Source organism: Schistocerca gregaria, chromosome 1 (genome assembly GCF_023897955.1).
Source record: "Schistocerca gregaria isolate iqSchGreg1 chromosome 1, iqSchGreg1.2, whole genome shotgun sequence".
Lineage (NCBI taxonomy): Eukaryota > Metazoa > Arthropoda > Insecta > Orthoptera > Acrididae > Schistocerca > Schistocerca gregaria.
In genome coordinates this window covers 828,924,181-828,941,810 of record NC_064920.1, presented here as the reverse complement: position 1 = coordinate 828,941,810, position 17,630 = coordinate 828,924,181, and the positions used below count along the sequence as shown (strand labels likewise).

At 39.0% G+C, this 17,630-nt stretch overlaps 1 protein-coding gene across 1 annotated transcript in view; it reads left to right on the top strand.

The window, feature by feature from the left end:
- The window catches only part of LOC126271945 (matrix metalloproteinase-14-like), a 116,369-nt gene that overhangs the window by 62,487 nt on the left and 36,252 nt on the right, over positions 1-17,630 (top strand). The window contains exons 5-7 of the mRNA XM_049974375.1: positions 5,985-6,118; positions 7,090-7,248; positions 16,057-16,442. Of these exons, the coding sequence (XP_049830332.1) occupies positions 5,985-6,118; positions 7,090-7,248; positions 16,057-16,442 (679 nt within the window). The remainder of the gene's footprint in view (positions 1-5,984; positions 6,119-7,089; positions 7,249-16,056; positions 16,443-17,630) is intronic.

Below are 17,630 nucleotides of genomic sequence, written 5' to 3'. Positions count from 1 at the left end.
GTTAAGCCATCATTGACATGAAGTGCTACATAAAGTATATTTCCAATCCATTTGCAATAAAACAGAAAAGGATCTGCAGCACTGTTCCAAACACCCATTTTCTTAATAACTTCAACCACCTGAAACTTTCTGATGCAGAACCCAGTGATTCTACAATACTTTGTCATTTGTGGGACATTCATCTAACATACACTTATTGTGTCTCTTAACAAATTCTACTTCTACATTAAAAGCTTGCATCCTTTTTCCCTTTGTAGGGATGTTTGCTCAAATATGGTAGAGCAATGTCTTCGTAGCCTGTTACAGTGGTGGATCTTGCTGGTGGTAGTCAGCACTGTGCTGTAGTGATGCTGTAAGTTGTGCAGTGGGAGGTACTGGCATGGTGTCCTTTCTCACTTCTGGACCCAAGTGGGCTGACTTCAGTCGTTCCACAGAAACCATTTCATATCTCCCATTATGTTGAAGTTTAAAAGTGTGAGGTCCATGCTGTGACCTTGTATTGGCCACAGTATGGTGGTATGGCAGGTGGTTTGATTCAGTCATCCCTTAGCCAGACAAAGGGCACATTGTATAGGTCCTTGTGCATGAAAACTTTCTGGTGTCCATGAGACTGTGAGGTGGAGGGCCGTATTTGAGCCATTGTGTCCCACAGGTGGGTGTGATGAAGGCTGCAGGAGGAATGTCAGAGGGCTTGTCAGTAATTAGCTCTGCTAGTTGATGTAGCTCTTTGCTCTACATAAGCTGTGCTGATGAATGCCACAGATCTTCTTTGATTGCAAATCACAGGCCTAAGAGGATGAGTGGCAGCACACAATTCTAAGTTACTTGTGTAACCAGTCAATTATAACTGGGACATTTCCTGACTGGCTGAAGTATGCAGATGTTAAGCCTCTATTCAAGAAAGGGGATAAAGAGATGCCATCAAACTACAGATCGATATCACTTTTGCCAGCATTCTCAAAAATTTTAGAAAAAGTAATCTACAGGCAGCTTCTCAACCATCTGACCACAAATAACATATTATCAAGAACACAGTTTGGATTTCTGAAGGGTTCTGATATCAAAAATGCTATTTACACCTACAGTGAAAATGTACTTAATTCATTAAATAACAAGTTACAAGCAGCAGGTATTTTCTGTGATTTGTCAAAGGCATTCGATTGTGTGAACCAAAACATCCTTTTAAATAAATTAGAATTCTATGGTGTCACGGGCAGTGCTGCAAAATGGTTCAAGTCATACCTCGCTAACAGGAAACAAAGGGTGTCAGTGCAAAGGACTAGTGAATAAATTCATCAGTCATCATCAGAATGGGAAGAAATTACATGTGGTGTCCCACAAGGATCCATCTTAGGGCCATTGCTTTTTCTTGTGTACATTAATGATCTCTCATCAGTTACACTGCCAGAAGCAGAGTTCATTTTGTTTGCAGATGACACAAGTATTGCAATAAATAGTATGTCGAGTGTAGTTCTAGAAAGATCTACTAATGATATTTTCATGGATATTAATAAATGGTTTAGAGCCAATTCACTGACATTAAACTTCGAAAAGACTCACTATATGCAATTCAGAACTTGTAAGGGGTTTCCACCCAGCATATGCATAAAGTACGAAGAAGAGCAGATAGAAGAGGTTGACAGTCTTAAATTCCTGGGATTACAACTTGATAATAAATTCAGTTGGGAGGAGCACACCACAGAACTGCAGAAACCCCTTAACAAATCTGTATTTGCAATTCAAGTGTTAGCAGAAATAGGCGACATAAAAGTGAAAAAGCTTGCATACTTTGTCTACTTTCAATCCATAATGTCATATAGTATAATATTTTGGGGTAACTCTTCAAGTCAAACAAAAGTTTTCAGAGTCCAAAAGCGTGTAATACGTATTATTTGTGGAGTAAACTCACGGACGTATTGTAGAAACCTCTTCAAAGAACTCGGTATACTAACTACTGCTTCAAGGTGCAAGGCAGCCTCTTCACCATACCATTGCTGGATGGAGGATAGCTGGTGGTATGTATATGGGAACAGCTGCATAGACTTAGCGTTTTCTAGAACGAGGATGACATAAACTTTCTGCTCCTGTTGGTCATCATGGTGTACAGTGTTTTGAACCTTGCAATACAGCCACCTAGAATGGTCTTTTCCACTATAGCTGCCATGACATCTGCAACTGGGATAGCCTCTGGCCATTAAGCAAAGCAGTCCACTAAGTTTACAAAGGACCAAAGTCCACTGGGATAAGAAGGGGGCCCACAACATCCACATGTACGTGCACAAATCTGTCCAAAGGTATAATGAATGATCCTTGAAGACCGAGGGTGCGACAGCCAGTTTTACTCTGATGATCCTTGGCACACTGCTTTGCGTACTTGCAGCAATGTCTGTCAACCCTGGGCCACACTACCTTACTCTTCACCAGTTTCACCATAGCTCATACTCCAGGATGCAGAGTCATGGAAAGCCTAAAAGACAGTTCTATGGAATTTGTGTTGCCATGTGACACGTTGCACAATAGCATATCTAATTCCTTGTCCAGCACATTTTTGTAGGTTGTCTCTATTTAGTAGTTTTTCCATAGGAAAGGGGGACAATCTGTTGGATTGATTATATGCCTCTCTATGACTGCATGAACTGTGTGTCCAAGAATCCACAGGGTAGCAGCCTTTTTTGAATTAGAGAAGGGCATAAGTAAGGAATAAGCACCATGTGTGGCAAAATGTGTGTCTCATTAATCCAGTTCATGACTGCTCTCATTCTGTGGCTGCTGCCCATGGTGTCTGCTGTTTTCTGAGAATTAAAACAATGCTCCAACATGTCAGCAGAATGACATTCCTCACCCAGCTCTTGACTAATAAATCTATGTCTGCTAGTTGTTGATTTGTGGCTTATGTCCCATTGATGTCTTTATACAGGTGGAACTGACATCAGAAGATATGCCATTGTTGTGGATATTTAGCCAAATAAATTTCCAGTTGTGACTGGTAAATGTGAATTCAGTTTTGTTTCTGGATAGTGTCCTATACATTTCTTTGGATAAAGTTCTAGCTGTTCTTTTCATGTTTTTGGTCACCATGTGAAGGGTATAGCTTGATTCCTAGTAGCATTTCCACAAATATGCAGATTTATAAGGAATGCCCAAGATTTTGATTAGTGATGCTACATCTACATTTATACTCTGCAAGCCACCCAACGGTGTGTGGCGGTGGGCACTTTACATGCCACTGTCATTACCTCCCTTTCCTGTTCCAGTCGCGTATGGTTCGCGGGAAGAACGACTGTCTGAAAGCCTCCGTGCACGCTCTAATCTCTCTAATTATACATTCATGATCTCCTCGGGAGGTATAAGTAGGGGGAAGCAGTATATTCGATACCTCATCCAGAAACGCACTCTCTCGAAACCTGGCGAGCAAGCTACACCGCGATGCAGAGCGCCTCTCTTGCAGAGTCTGCCACTTGAGTTTGTTAAACATCTCCGTAACTCTATCACGGTTACCAAATAACTCTGTGATGAAACGCGCTGCTCTTCTTTGGATCTTCTCTATCTCCTCCGTCAACCCGATCTGGTACAGATCCCACACTGATGAGCAATACTCAAGTATAGGTCGAACGAGTGTTTTGTAAGCCACCTCCTTTGTTGATGGACTACATTTTCTAAGGACTCTCCCAATGAATCTCAACCTGGTACCCGCCTTACCAACAATTAATTTTATATGATCATTCCACTTCAGATCGTTCCGCACGCATACTCCCAGATATTTTACAGAAGTAACTGCTACCAGTGTTTGTTCCACTATCATATAATCATACAATAAAGGATGCTTCTGACTGTGGGACATTCATTCTTTACAAAGTGACTGTTGTACTATCTAGATCTGTCTCTGTAATTCTCACAGTCTGGTGAATGAGAGAGGTCCATTTACTTGGAAAATTGATGAGACCAAGGTTTCCTTCACTGACTTGCATACTGATTGTGACAGAGCCTGTTTTTCAAACATTGATAGCTATTATAGAACTTGCATTGGCTAAAATATTATGGAATATGGTCTTTAAAAATTGTTCAATCCCAGTTTATGCAAGTATTGCTTTAGGTATTCATGACTAATGCTGTCAAAAGCCTGATGGTTGTTGAGCAAAAGAACTGCTGCTGGCACATGTGCTATTGGTGCATTTTCTATCACATCTCTGTATGTAAAAGTGGTTTCAAGTATGTTATTTTGTGGAACTCTTTGTTTTTGGTGGAGACTAATACACTTATGCGTAACAGGTTTTAATTTTGTAATGATGAAAATATTCATTTTTTGACAATATAATGTAATTGGGTGGATAAATAATCCACTCACCAAGCAGCAGCAGGAGAAAGGAAAGGACTGGAGAGGTTTAGCAAAAGGAGTAAAGTTCTGAAAAGTCACCTAGAATCTCAGGTCAGGGGAGACTTACCAGATGGTATGAGAAGGAAAGTCTCCTTTTCCTTCACCCCTCTTCCTTCCCCTTCAGCCCTCCTGCCAGAAGAAGGAGCCACTGACTCTGAAAGCTTACATACGTAAAACCCTCTTCTATATATGTGTTCACCTGTGGCTGCATAGTGAGGAGATTTCTTACCTGTCCAATTACTTTATAATTTTGAAACAAGTTTATAATCTGAATTTAGGAAAATGATTGGGTGGAGATTTCCCAATCTGTGAATAGATGTTTACCTTGGCAGGAGAGCACTCTTCCCTTTGAGGAATTTTGCAGGAATCTGGATGCATCACTAACTTTATTCACCAGTTCTGTAAGAGCAGGTCCAATAATGACCCAATATTTCTGATAAAACTTGATGAGATTACCACCAACATCTGAGGACGTATTTTTGATACTGTCTTTCAGAATTACTTTGATGCCATCACTGTCATCCTGTAAAGTAGGTCTTCTAAATACTCCCTGTGTTCTGAAATGAGTGAGATTTGCACTTCAAGAAATAAAGATGACATTGCAGAAGGGTCAGTTGGTCTATATGCAAAGAGATCCACAAAGAACGAGTAGGAGAAGAATGAGTAGGTGTGTTTAGTAATGGAGCTTTTCATTGTTGAACTATCACCATCTTTATGCTGAATATATGAGAGTGATTTACTTTGCATTCCATGTTTTTCATACGTGAAGTAGTACACTGTCAAGTTTTCATACAGAAAATTCTGTGCTGGCCATCCATGAATAACAGTCTAACCTGCTTTTATCTGTTTTACCTGCAAATAGGTACTCTTGTTTTGATTAACAGAAGGAGCAAGTTTGGCTTTGAAGGACTGATTATAATATTCAATTCTGTTGTAATTCTTTAGACATTCTTGGTAATCTGTTGACGTCTTGAGGTATTGGGTATTATTGTGGGTATCAGCAAAATTCTTGCATGATATTTCAACTGTGTAACTTGTTATCTTCATCAAGTGCTTTCACAAATAATTGTGTTCTTCATCCAAAAAGTTGCCTCAGAAATAATGCATAACAGCTTTTCATATAATAGGGTTGGTTAACTCATACACCAATCAATGACTGAGTTAAAATTTTGACATTTTTGTTGATGTGGTTCTCAGTTTTCAATCATTTCAGAGTGCAGGATTTGAGAAGGAAGATAATTAACACTGAATGTCTACTTCTGACAGTATTTAGCAATTTTAGGGAACACTAGAAGCCACAGTGTTCCATAAAACAAATAGGCAAAATTTCAACATGAAGCAAATGACTGGTTAGAACACATGAAACATAAATGATGTGTATTCTGTACACACACTTTTGTATACACACTTATGTCTTCCATTGGTTTTGAGCTATGGGCCCCAGAGCTAAGGATAAAGTGAACAAATAATGGGTCACAGTTCACACTAGTGGCATAGTAATGTATGGTGTATTTTTATTCAGATGGAAGTAATTTTGGGCTTAGAATGATTTCATTAAATTTTTTATTGTTTAGCAGTACTTAAAAATTAAAATTTCTTTTAATTACAGATTTCCTTTTGATGGACCAGGCAGTATACTGGCTCATGCCTATTATCCATATGAAATGGATCAGTATGGTGGAGATGTCCATTTTGATGAAGATGAAAACTGGAAAGTAAAATTAGAAGGACCTTATGATGATGGTAAGATCACATAAATTCACAAATTTTCTCTTTTATTTTTTAATACTTATTTATAGCATAGCTTTGTAAAGTTCAGTATATTATTGAAGTTCCTCAAGAAATTCAAATTTCCTTCTTCAGATTTTTATACACTCTCTGTCACCTGAAGTATTCAGACGCATACTTGAAGCTATACTCCAAGTTTTTTAATGCATTCATCCTCTTTAGTGGCGTTATTCACCTTTTGTGTTTTATTATTGCAACATTCACTGGCATACTAATGAGTAGTGGCAGAAATTTTCTGGGTAACACAAGACTACCCTTTAATCAAAAGTAGCTCATAAACAATACAAAATTATTTGTCCACAAACCATGTGGCACTTTAACTCTCTGTATTGTAGGAAAACACAGTGCTCCTTTTGAAACTGATGGCAAATGACAATTATGTTATCAGATACCCGTATACATCTGTGGTATATCATTTCCATGAAGAGCAACAACTTTCTCTGATGAGAAAATAAAAGTACACATTATTTTCTCTATAAATTTCACTAGTGGTGCTATGCCAGCTGCGAGATAACATTTATGCAAGAGTTCTCCAGACATGCATGAATCCATTGCAGTTTTGCAAGCAACTGTAGTATTTATAGTAAACTAATCAAAACCTGAATAATAAACATTTTCTCTTAATATCTTCTGTATAGATGCAAAAGAAATGTCTTGTCCAGACTAATTATATCTTTGCAAGTGGTATATAAGGTTCATTTAAAGTTGTAAGACAACTCATGCCTCTAGTCAAATTGTCATTCTTTGGTAGTTTCATAATCTGTAACAATTTTCTTTCTTAGCCACATATTTATTAGTACATAGTTCTCAATAACACATACTATATATCGATACATATGAACAGTACAGAAACACCCTTAATTGGAATTTCATACTCTGTTTTAATTGAAAACTTTTCAAAATAATATATATCCTTTATTTTTCAGGAGTGGATTTCTTCACAGTTGCTGTACATGAGCTTGGTCATAGCCTGGGATTGGCTCACTCTGATGTGCCCTCCTCGATTATGTTTCCGTACTACAAAGGCTTCCAGGAATCATTTCAGCTTGGTTATGATGATATTCTTGCTATGTATGACCTATACAGTAAGTTTTCAGACCTCAGACAAAATCTGAATAATGATTACCACATTAGTCTCTTAATGAATATTATTATATGAGAATATGAAAATATTTTTTATGAATAAGAGCACAGAGTTTCTCAACACTAGTAATCATGTTTTCATACTGTAATGAACTTTTTAAGTGTATCATATTTGGCAGTTATAGGGCTCAATTATAGTTGTAAATAAAAGTTCAGAAATAAGAACACCTGACAATGAAGGAAGTATTTCTAAGAACAACAGACCATTACAGCAATTTTGGTTTTTTAATAACTGTTAGAATTATCATAGTAATGGAATCCACTAAAACATCTGATGCTGGTTAGAGGAACTGATAGGAACATCAGAACATTATGTCCCACCAGTGATGAGATGACTGGTGATAGACCACAAGCTCCAACAGAATGTGTATCTAGAAAGGAAATTGCACATGAATAAATGAATCACGCTGCCATAATAATCAATTTAGGGAAACCACAAAAGATTTTAATTTAAATGTGTGAGTGTGACTTTAAGACCTGCTCCCCGAGTGAGTAAGTTCAGTGCCTGAAACACTGTTTCTCCTCACTTGTAAACATTGAGATTAGTATGTAAACTGAAGAGAAACCAACACCTGCCCATAAAGCTTATTGGTTTAATTGTGCTATTCAGACAACATTTCTTTAACATGTCTGTCATAGTGAAATCTTGATTGTCAACTAGTTACCAAGATTGATTGTATGGTTTTCTCAGTCGTTGGACATGATGTATTAACATGATGCATTTTATCCATTTTCTTAGTTACTCATTACTATATTATTTGCATGATTATTACAGCATCCATCTTCATTCATCTATTTCTCAGTATTGAAATCAAGCCACAGGTTGATAGGCATCTTCAAACACACTGAGATGATGCTTGCTCATTAATAAAACACATTGTTTCTGATACTTTTCCTGGTGAAACATAACATTGTTATGAAAACTTTGACACTTTCAGCAATATTTCTTTGCTGATCTCATTGTACCCAAATTTGTTATTCATATTTGCCTAATATATCCAATTAAACATCTATATTTTCCTTAGACAGAACACTATCAGCTGTCTGTATACTGTTCAGTATCAAACAAAAATTTACATACAAATATTTTAATAAATTATAGATGGAATGGCTACTTAGTTAATTTTTTATTTAGCTTTGAATATTTTGGGATTTACAATTTCCTGCTTGATATTTGCCAACAACATATCAAAGAGTTTTGCACAAGAATGTAGAACTTACTTGAACCAAAGACAGGAGCACAGTGCAACTGCAATTTATTCTCATTTCTAATGTTGTGGTTGTGAAATGCACAATTCGTCCTAAATTCACTCTAATTATTAATAATAATTGCCATGAAGGAATATATATATTGGCACACAATGTAAAAATCCCAAGGTCCCTGAACAGGTTTCTGGTATCAGCTTTATGTAATATTCTTACTGCTTGCTTGAGGAAACTAAGTCATATGATAGTAATGAACGAAAATATTAAAACTAAACTAGAAATCCTGTCTGCAGATTAGCACAGTGGAAGTAATTTGTATGAAGCAAGCTTCATGATGCTGTAGAAACAGCTCACAATAATATGTGACACAATTAATGTAACTCACTTTATTCTGAAGAGTAACTATGAAACAGGTATAAACAGAATGGTCTTTAAAAATGCACTGTCTTTCCTTTCCCTCTCTCCAAAGATCTTCCATTCCCACTAGCCAGAGATGTTTGGGTGTCAGGGAGCTCAGTATTTCTACAAAGTCCTCCACCAGAAGTATACAGTACTGTGGGATATGGTGGTCACAGCATGTTGGCATGCACAGATGCATGTGACCAGTTGTGCTGTGGTTGACGCTGCACAGGGCATGGCCATATCATTTCTTGTGGTGGTATGTGATGTGCTTAGGGCTGGTTCTGTGCCAGATGTTGCAGATGGAGCCTGAGATGGCCATATTGTGACTCAGATGGTGCAATGAATGGAGGAGGAGGCAGTGGATGATCACCTAAGTCCTGGCCAGCTCGTGTCAAATACAAGTGCATAGGTTTCCCACATGCTAGAATGTCAAATGTCTGTGAACCACTTTGAGCGCCCTGTATGGATCTGAATAAAGGAGCTGCAAAGCTAATCATATGGTGTCATCTTACAACATTACTAAGTCACAAGAGGTGAGTTTCTTGTTTATAAACACTTTTAGGGTCAAATGAATTGAGGGGCATAGAATGTGCATGTTCTGAATATGTTCCTGAACATGATGCACTACTGTTAGTAAGTCTGCCTGTTTTGTGTTAATCATAGGCTGGATGAAGTATGCAGGCAGGACAGGCAGTTCATCACAGACCACCTCAGCCAGAGACACCTGTATGTCATCTTTGTATGCTGAATGGATGCTGAACAGGATCCATGGGAGTGCCTCAGTACAGGAACTGCCACAGCACATCAGGGCCACCTGCATGGTCCTGTGCCATCTCTCAATGAGGCTGTTACTCTGTGGGTGGTATGTGGTGGTTCACATGTGGGTGATCCTACAGAGGTGACAATGGGCATTGAAGAGGACCAATTCAAACTGACAGCTGTGATTAGTGGTAACCATTTGCGGAGTGTCGAAGTGGGTGGCCTACTTCTTGACAAACATTTGTGGTTGTTTTGGCTATCATGCCATGCATGGGCAGTGCTTCTACCCATCTTGATACCCTGTCAGTCATGAATAGGAGGTATCAAAATCCTTCCAACTCTGAGAGGGGTCCAATGATCTCAAGGTAGACAGGCCAGAACTGAGTCTTTGGGATGGGGAGTGTCCAAGTTGAGGCTGAACATGATGGCCTGTCTTACTAAATTGGCATGTAAGACAGCTTGGTGCCCAGCACCCACACTCTCATTTGACGTTCACCCCTATGAATCCATCTGTCAGTAGGCAGATGGTCGCCTTGGTGCTGAGGTGATTCAGGTTGTGTAACTGCTCAAATATTTCACACACAGCATAAGAGGCACTAGTGGTCATGACCCATTTTGCAAAATTTCACGGAGCAGGATTGTGTGAGTCATGGGAAGAGACCAACATTTGATTCAAAGGTTTGTGTTGTGATTGTTGAGGAGGTCATTCATTTGTTCAGCTGTCATATGCTCATAGTTGTATTGGAGAGAAATTCTGCTGATTCTTGAGAGTCATTTCATAATTATATTGTCCACATCAAGGATGTGATGTATGCTTGTGGTATATTGTGCTATAAGGTCTAAATTTCTGATCTGTCATAGACTAGCATCCTGAAATGGACTCCTGATAGCGTCCATCAGAGGTTTACGATCTGTGTACTTGGTCGCTTGACAGCCCTCAGTATCCTCATGGAAGTACTTGAGCATGATATGTACCACAAGAAGCTCACTGTGGGAAGCTGACCACTTCTCTGAGAGGGGGTAGTTTCCTTGAGAAGAAGCAAAGCAGTTGGGGCACCCCATTGGTCACCTTGCTCACAACAGTCATGAGGGTAACCTGTGCTTCAGTGTTAGGGTGTATCAAAGTATCATCTTGTGCTAGACAGTACTATTGCCTCTGGCATGCTTCTGTCATCTTGACAGATGACACAACTTTCTTTGTGCCTTGTTTATTATTGCCTGCTAAGGCATTCATGAGAGAAGACCACACTGTGGGTGTATGAGAAAGGTGTAACCAGTAGAAGTTAAGAATAAATGTACCAGTGTTGGGAGTGATAAGTAAGATGGCTGCCAGTTGTTTGTGATACAACACTTGTGATGATGTGGTAAGTGGTTGCTCATATCAGTTTCATGGTGCAGAAGGCACAGAAGACACAAAAGTGGCATTATGATTATGTTGCAATCTTTGCTGGTTAAGAGCACTGTCTATGGTAGCATTCTCCACAAAGCCCACTATCAGATTTGTTTTGTTCACCACTGTTGATGCATGGTTAGACTGGTGTTGTCTGTCCATAGGTACAAGGTGCGAATTGTCAATGCACTTGGTTTCCACCGCTGCATTTACACAATGATGACACTGCACATCCTGTTTGTTGATTATCATGCCCATGTAGAATGCAGCACAGTAGATGCAAGTTACAAGATTTTAAACATGGCTGAAACAGCAACTGTTGAAATTCTTCATGATAAATGATGACAGCCATAACAGTTGCAGGATAAAGATTTATTAAAATTTTAATAAATCTTTATACTGCAACTGTTTTGGCTGTTATCATTTATCGTGAAGATGCAGGTTAGCTTGTAGATCACATGAGTAGTTCAAAGGCAAACCTGCCTTTGATGGGATAGGTGATGCTTGTTACCAGACTGGAGTAGGTCATGGTGGACGGATGCATGTGACAGGCCTTGCAACTCGGTCTGAGCCCTGAGGCAAGGTATTGGGAGCAAGGCTTGAGTAGGGATGGATTGGGATATTGTGTAGGGCTGGTAGGTGGCAGAATACCCCTGTGAGAAGAGTGGGAAGGATAATGGTTATGACATTTCTCAATTCAGGGCATGACCACCCCTCCTCCCAACCCCTTGCCTCATGGCTCATATTCCCATAACAGATATAGAGGCAAGACATGTCCCAGCCATACTTCCACCACCACCAACTCCAGTCCGGTCACAAGCATCATCTATCCCATCAAAGGCAGGTCTGCCTGCAAACCAGCCATGTGATCTACAAGCTAAGCTGCAACCTCTCTGCTGTATTCTACATGGGCATGACAACCAACAAGCTGTCTATCCACACAATGGCCACCAGCGAACTGTGGCTAAGAAGCAGCTGGAGCATCCAATTGTTGAGCATGCTGCTCAACACAACATTCTTCATTTCAGTGAATGCTTCACAGTCTGTACCATTTTGATCCTTCCTGCCAACAACAGCTCATCTAAATTGCACAGATGGGAACTTTCCCTACAATATTTCCCACGTAGTGGGAATTAGTGGAGTTTGGTGGCAGGAGGTTCAAATGGTTCAAATGGCTCTGAGCACTATGGGACTTAACTTCTAAGGTCAACAGTCCCCTAGAACTTAGAACTACTTAAACCAAACTAACTTAAGGACATCACACACATCCATGCCCAAGGCAGGATTCGAACCTGCGATCGTAGCAGTCGTGCGGTTCCAGACTGTAGCACCTAGAACTGCTCGGCCACTCTGGCTGGCGGTGGCAGGAGGAACAACACTTCTAGTCAGGTGACTGCAGGGTTATAAACACAAAATCAAACAGGGGTAATGCAGGAATAGGTTTAATAATGAATAGGAAAATAGAAATGCTGGTAAGCTACTACAAACAGCATAGTGAATGCATTATTGTGGCCCAGATAGACACAAAGCCCATGCCTACTACAGTAGTACAAGTTTATATGCCAACTAGCTCTGCAGATGATGAAGAAATTGAGGAAATGTATGATGAGATAAAAGAAATTACTCAGATAGTGAAGGGAGACGAAAATTTAATAGTCATGGGTGACTGGAATTCGTCAGTAGGAAAAGGGAGAGAAGGAAACATAGTAGGTGAATATGGATTGGGGCTAAGAAATGAAAGAGGAAGCCGTCTGGTAGAATTTTGCACAGAGCACAACTTAATCATAGCTAACACTTGGTTCAAGAAACATAAAAGAAGGTTGTATACATGGAAGAAGCCTGGAGATACTGAGAGGTTTCAGATAGATTATATAATGGTAAGACAGAGATTTAGGAACCAGGTTTTAAATTGTAAGACATTTCTAGGGGCAGATGTGGACTGTGACCACAATCTATTGGTTGTGAACTGTAGATTAACACTGAAGAAACTACAAAAAGGTGCTAATATAAGGAGATGGGACCTGGATAAACTGACTAAAGCAGAGGTTGTACAGAGTTTCAGGGAGAGCATAAGGGAACAATTGACAAGTAGGGGGGAAAGAAATACAGTAGAAGAAGAATGGGTAGCTTTGAGGAATGAAGTAGTGAAGGCAGCAGAGGATCAAGTAGGTAAAAAGATGAGGGCTAGTAGAAATCCTTAAGTAACAGAAGAAATATTGAATTTAATTGATGAAAGGAGAAAATATAATAATGCAATAAATGAAGCAGGCAAAAACCAATACAAACATCTCAAAAATGAGATCAATAGGAAGTGCAAAATGGCTAAGCAGGGATGGCTAGAGGACAAATGTAAGGATGTAGAGGCTTATCTCACTAGGGGTAAGATATATACTGCCTAGAGGAAAATTAAAGAGGCCTTTGGAGAAAAGAGAAGCACTTGTAAGAATATCAAGAGCTCAGATGGAAACCCAGTTCTAAGAAAAGAAGGGAAAGCAGAAAGGTGGAAGGAGTATATAGAGGGACTATGCAAGGGCGATGTACTTGAGGACAATATTATGGAAATGGAAGAGGATGTAGATGAAGATGAATTGGGAGATATGATAGTGCGTGAAGAGTTTGACAGAGCTCTGAGAGACCTGAGTCGAAACAAGGCCCCGGGAGTAGACAACATTCCATTAGAGCTACTGACAACCTTCGGAGAGCCAGTCCTGACAAAACTCTACCATCTGGTGAGCAAGATATATGAGACAGGCGAAATACCCTCAGACTTCAAGAAGAATATAATAATTCCAATCCCAAAGAAAGCAGGTGTTGACAGATGTGAAAACTACCGAACTATCAGTTTAATAAGTTACGGCTTCAAAATACTAATGTGAATTCTTTATAGACGAACGGAAAAACTAGTAGAAGCCAACCTCAGGGAAGATCAGTTTGGATTCCGTAGAAATGTTGGAATACGTGAGGCAATACTGACCCTACGATTTATCTTAGAAGCTAGATTAAGGAAAGGCATACCTATGTTTCTAGAATTTGTATACTTAGAAAAAGCTTTTGACAATGTTGACTGGAATACTCTCTTACAAATTCTGAAGGTGGCAGGGATAAAATACAGGCAGCAAAAAGCTATTTACAATTTGTACACAAACCAGATGTCAGTTATAAGAGTCAAGGGACATGAAAGGGAAGCAGTGGTTGGGAAGGGAGTGAGACAGGGTTGTAGCCTCTCCTCAATGTTATTCAATCTGTATATTGAGCAAGCAGTGAAAGAAACAAAAGAAAAATTTGGAGTAGGTATTAAAATCCATGGAGAAGAAATAAAAACTTTGAGGTTCGCCGATGACATTGTAATTCTGTCAGAGACAGCAAAGGACTTGGAAGAGTAGTTGAACAGAATGGACAGTGTCTTGAAAGCAGAGTATATGATGAACATCAATAAAAGCAAAACAAGGTTAATGGAATGTGGTCAAATTAAGTGAGGTGATGCTGAAGGAATTAGATTTGGAAATGAGACACTTAAAGTAGTAAAGGAGTTTTGCTATTTGGGGAGCAAAATAACTGAGGTTGGTCAAAGTAGAGGGGATATAAAATGTAGACTGGCAATGGCAAGGAAAGGATTTCTGAAGAAGAGAAATTTTTTATCATCGAGTATAGATTTAAGTGTCAGGAAGTCGTTTCTGAAAGTATTTGTATGGAGTGTAGCCATGTATGGAAGTGACACATGGACGATAAATAATTTGGACAAGAAGAGAATAGAAGCTTTCAAAATGTGGTGCTACAGAAGAATGCTGAAGATTAGATGGGTAGATTACATAACTAATGAGGAAGTACTGAATAGGATCGGAGAGAAGAGAAGTTTGTGGCACAACTTGACTAGAAGAAGGGATCGGTTGGTAGGACATGTTCTGAGTCATCAAGAGATGACCAATTTGGTATTGGGGGGCAGCATGGAAGGTAAAAATCGTAGAGGGAGACGAAGAGATGAATACACTAAGCAGATTCAGAAGGATGTAGGTTGCAGTAAGTACTGGGAGATGAAGAAGCTTGCATAGGATAGAGTAGCATGGAGGACTGCATCAAACCAGTCTCAGGACTGAAGACCACAACAACAACATCATTTCCTACATTCCTGTAGCCCTCCTGGTCTCAACGTTTGTTAGTAACTGCCCTTCACCCACCTATCCCTTCCCTATTCACAATCCAACACTGCACAGGGTTCTATTCCTCCAACACACCAAAAGTATTTTTAATTCTCTCCTTTCCTGCCTTCCGCCCCACTCTCTGCCCTCCGTCTATGGTCCCGACTGCACCCACCTGCCCTGCCCTCTCTACATCATCCCTGTATACTCCTGCAAGTAGCACTTTACAGTCCCCCCACCCATACCTTACTATCCCTCCTCACTCCACCTCCTCCTTACCGCTACCACTCAGATTGCTTCTCCCATCATACATTGTTGCTCACAGTCCGGCCTCAGCAACCAGAGACAGTGGTCATGTGTAAGTTGCATTTGTATGAATGTGTGTATGTGTATGTTGTCTAATTCAGAAGAAAGTCCTTTGGTTGAAAACTTATTTGTCTAGTAGATCTTTCGTTGTTCCTGTATGTGACTCAACATCTCCACTGTGTGGTGAATAGCAATCCATTCTTCTGATAATATTGCCATTATTCTGTTCTGGATTTTCCATTGTTTTGTATGGTTTCAGCATTAGCTATTCTTTATTTTGTAAATCATAAGCAGCAACTGTACTTGATGTTATAGCATAAGCAAACTTAGTGCTCATGTTTCTGTAGTAATAAATTAACACAGGAAGGCTTTTTATGCCACTTTTTTAAAAGTATTTAGTACTGTCCATTACATTCCCTTGGATAAATTCTACAGAAAATATTGAATATGTATGCTGACCCTTCCTACAGTTTGCAGTACATGCAACAAATCACATTGTTTAGTATTAACTTACAAGTAAGACCTTAAAAAATTATTGTTATATGTTGCAGTTTCTCGTAGTCTGGAAGATGACAATGAAATTAATCCTGGGGTTGTACCTAGTGGTACTGATGACAGTGACAGTGAAACTCAGGACAGAGATGAGGATAGCAACCACGTTCCAGATGTGCCAAGCACAGATGAAAATAGTTCTGAAGGAGATGATGAAACTCATCATCCTGTAACTCCCACAGCAGATAAACCACAGCCAAGGCAGCCAGATTATCCCACCAGTACTGGTGTAACATTTGAAGATGATTATGAGACTGTTGATGAGCATCGCGAGCATGAACGCCATCAGACAACTGAGGCTCCACTTGACAAATCTGATCCTTGCCTTGGTAACTATGATGCAGTATCAGTACTTAGAGGTGAACTCTTCTTCTTTAAGGGAGAGGTAAGAAAACTGAGAGCAATGTATATTTATATAACTCTTCTACTGATATACCTCGTTTTTTCTTTAAACAAAGTTTTTCATTTTTTGTTATTGTAACCCCAGTTTTTAATTATTATTGCCTCATATATCTTAAGTAAACTTCCAAAAATTTTACTAACAGAACTTCACATGATGACTGGCAAACTTCCTTGTCCTATATTCTTAAATGTCACAACACATTCATTAGTGAACTACTGCAAGTAGCTCTCAAAACAACACAATATCAGAGACATACAAATACTGTGAAAGATAAAGTAAGAATTAAACACAACCAGAGTTTAAATTTTTGACTATTAATAATGAGCTACATGGAATTGAAATAGCAAAGACTAAACATAAACTAAAAATAAATAAATGATCACCCATGTAAGCCACATTCAACTGAAGAGCAAGAGCAATCCATTTACTCTTTTCTTAGAACATGACTGGTTTTGAAATATGCAATTTCATTTGCAAATGGGAACCATTGTTTGTTTATTGTAACCAAGAGAGTGTGTTAAATACTCGGTAATTGATCTTTCGGAAACTTATGCAAATAAACTACACCTGCAACATATATTATTATATAAGTTACTCCTACATTTACAATAATATTCTGGCTGTAAAAAAATGCAGCTAATGAAGAGGCAGTAGCATATTTTCACAGTATTTATTATGTGGTTGTATCATTGTAACACCAATTACCTGTCACATTTTGACTTGTTGCCTTTTCTGTCTCCTTTTTTCCCTTGTTCTTCACATATTTCCCCTCTACTGCCTTTACAGTTCTGATTATTGGCTGTCTTATTTTATGGAGTTCATTATTAACTTTTCTTTTTGTTTTTTATCTCCCTTTCGCCTTCTCATAACCATTTCAAGCCTTTCTTAAATTTATTTTACACTTGGTTTCTGATAAATCATTTAACAATTGTTGTCATTATTTTAGAAAGTACCAACAGTAGACTGTTACAGCTGCAGATGTATACACACTGAAGATATTTCAGAATAAATGATGAGTTACTTAATTCTTCAATGATTGATACATTAAAATAAGCAATAGAATGAGTAGACACAGTTGTAGCAAAACAATGAGCAGTGGTTTGGACAGGCACAAAGCTGTACTCTCCAGGCCAGAATGTGAGAACAGTGACTCTGAAGATGAACATTAAT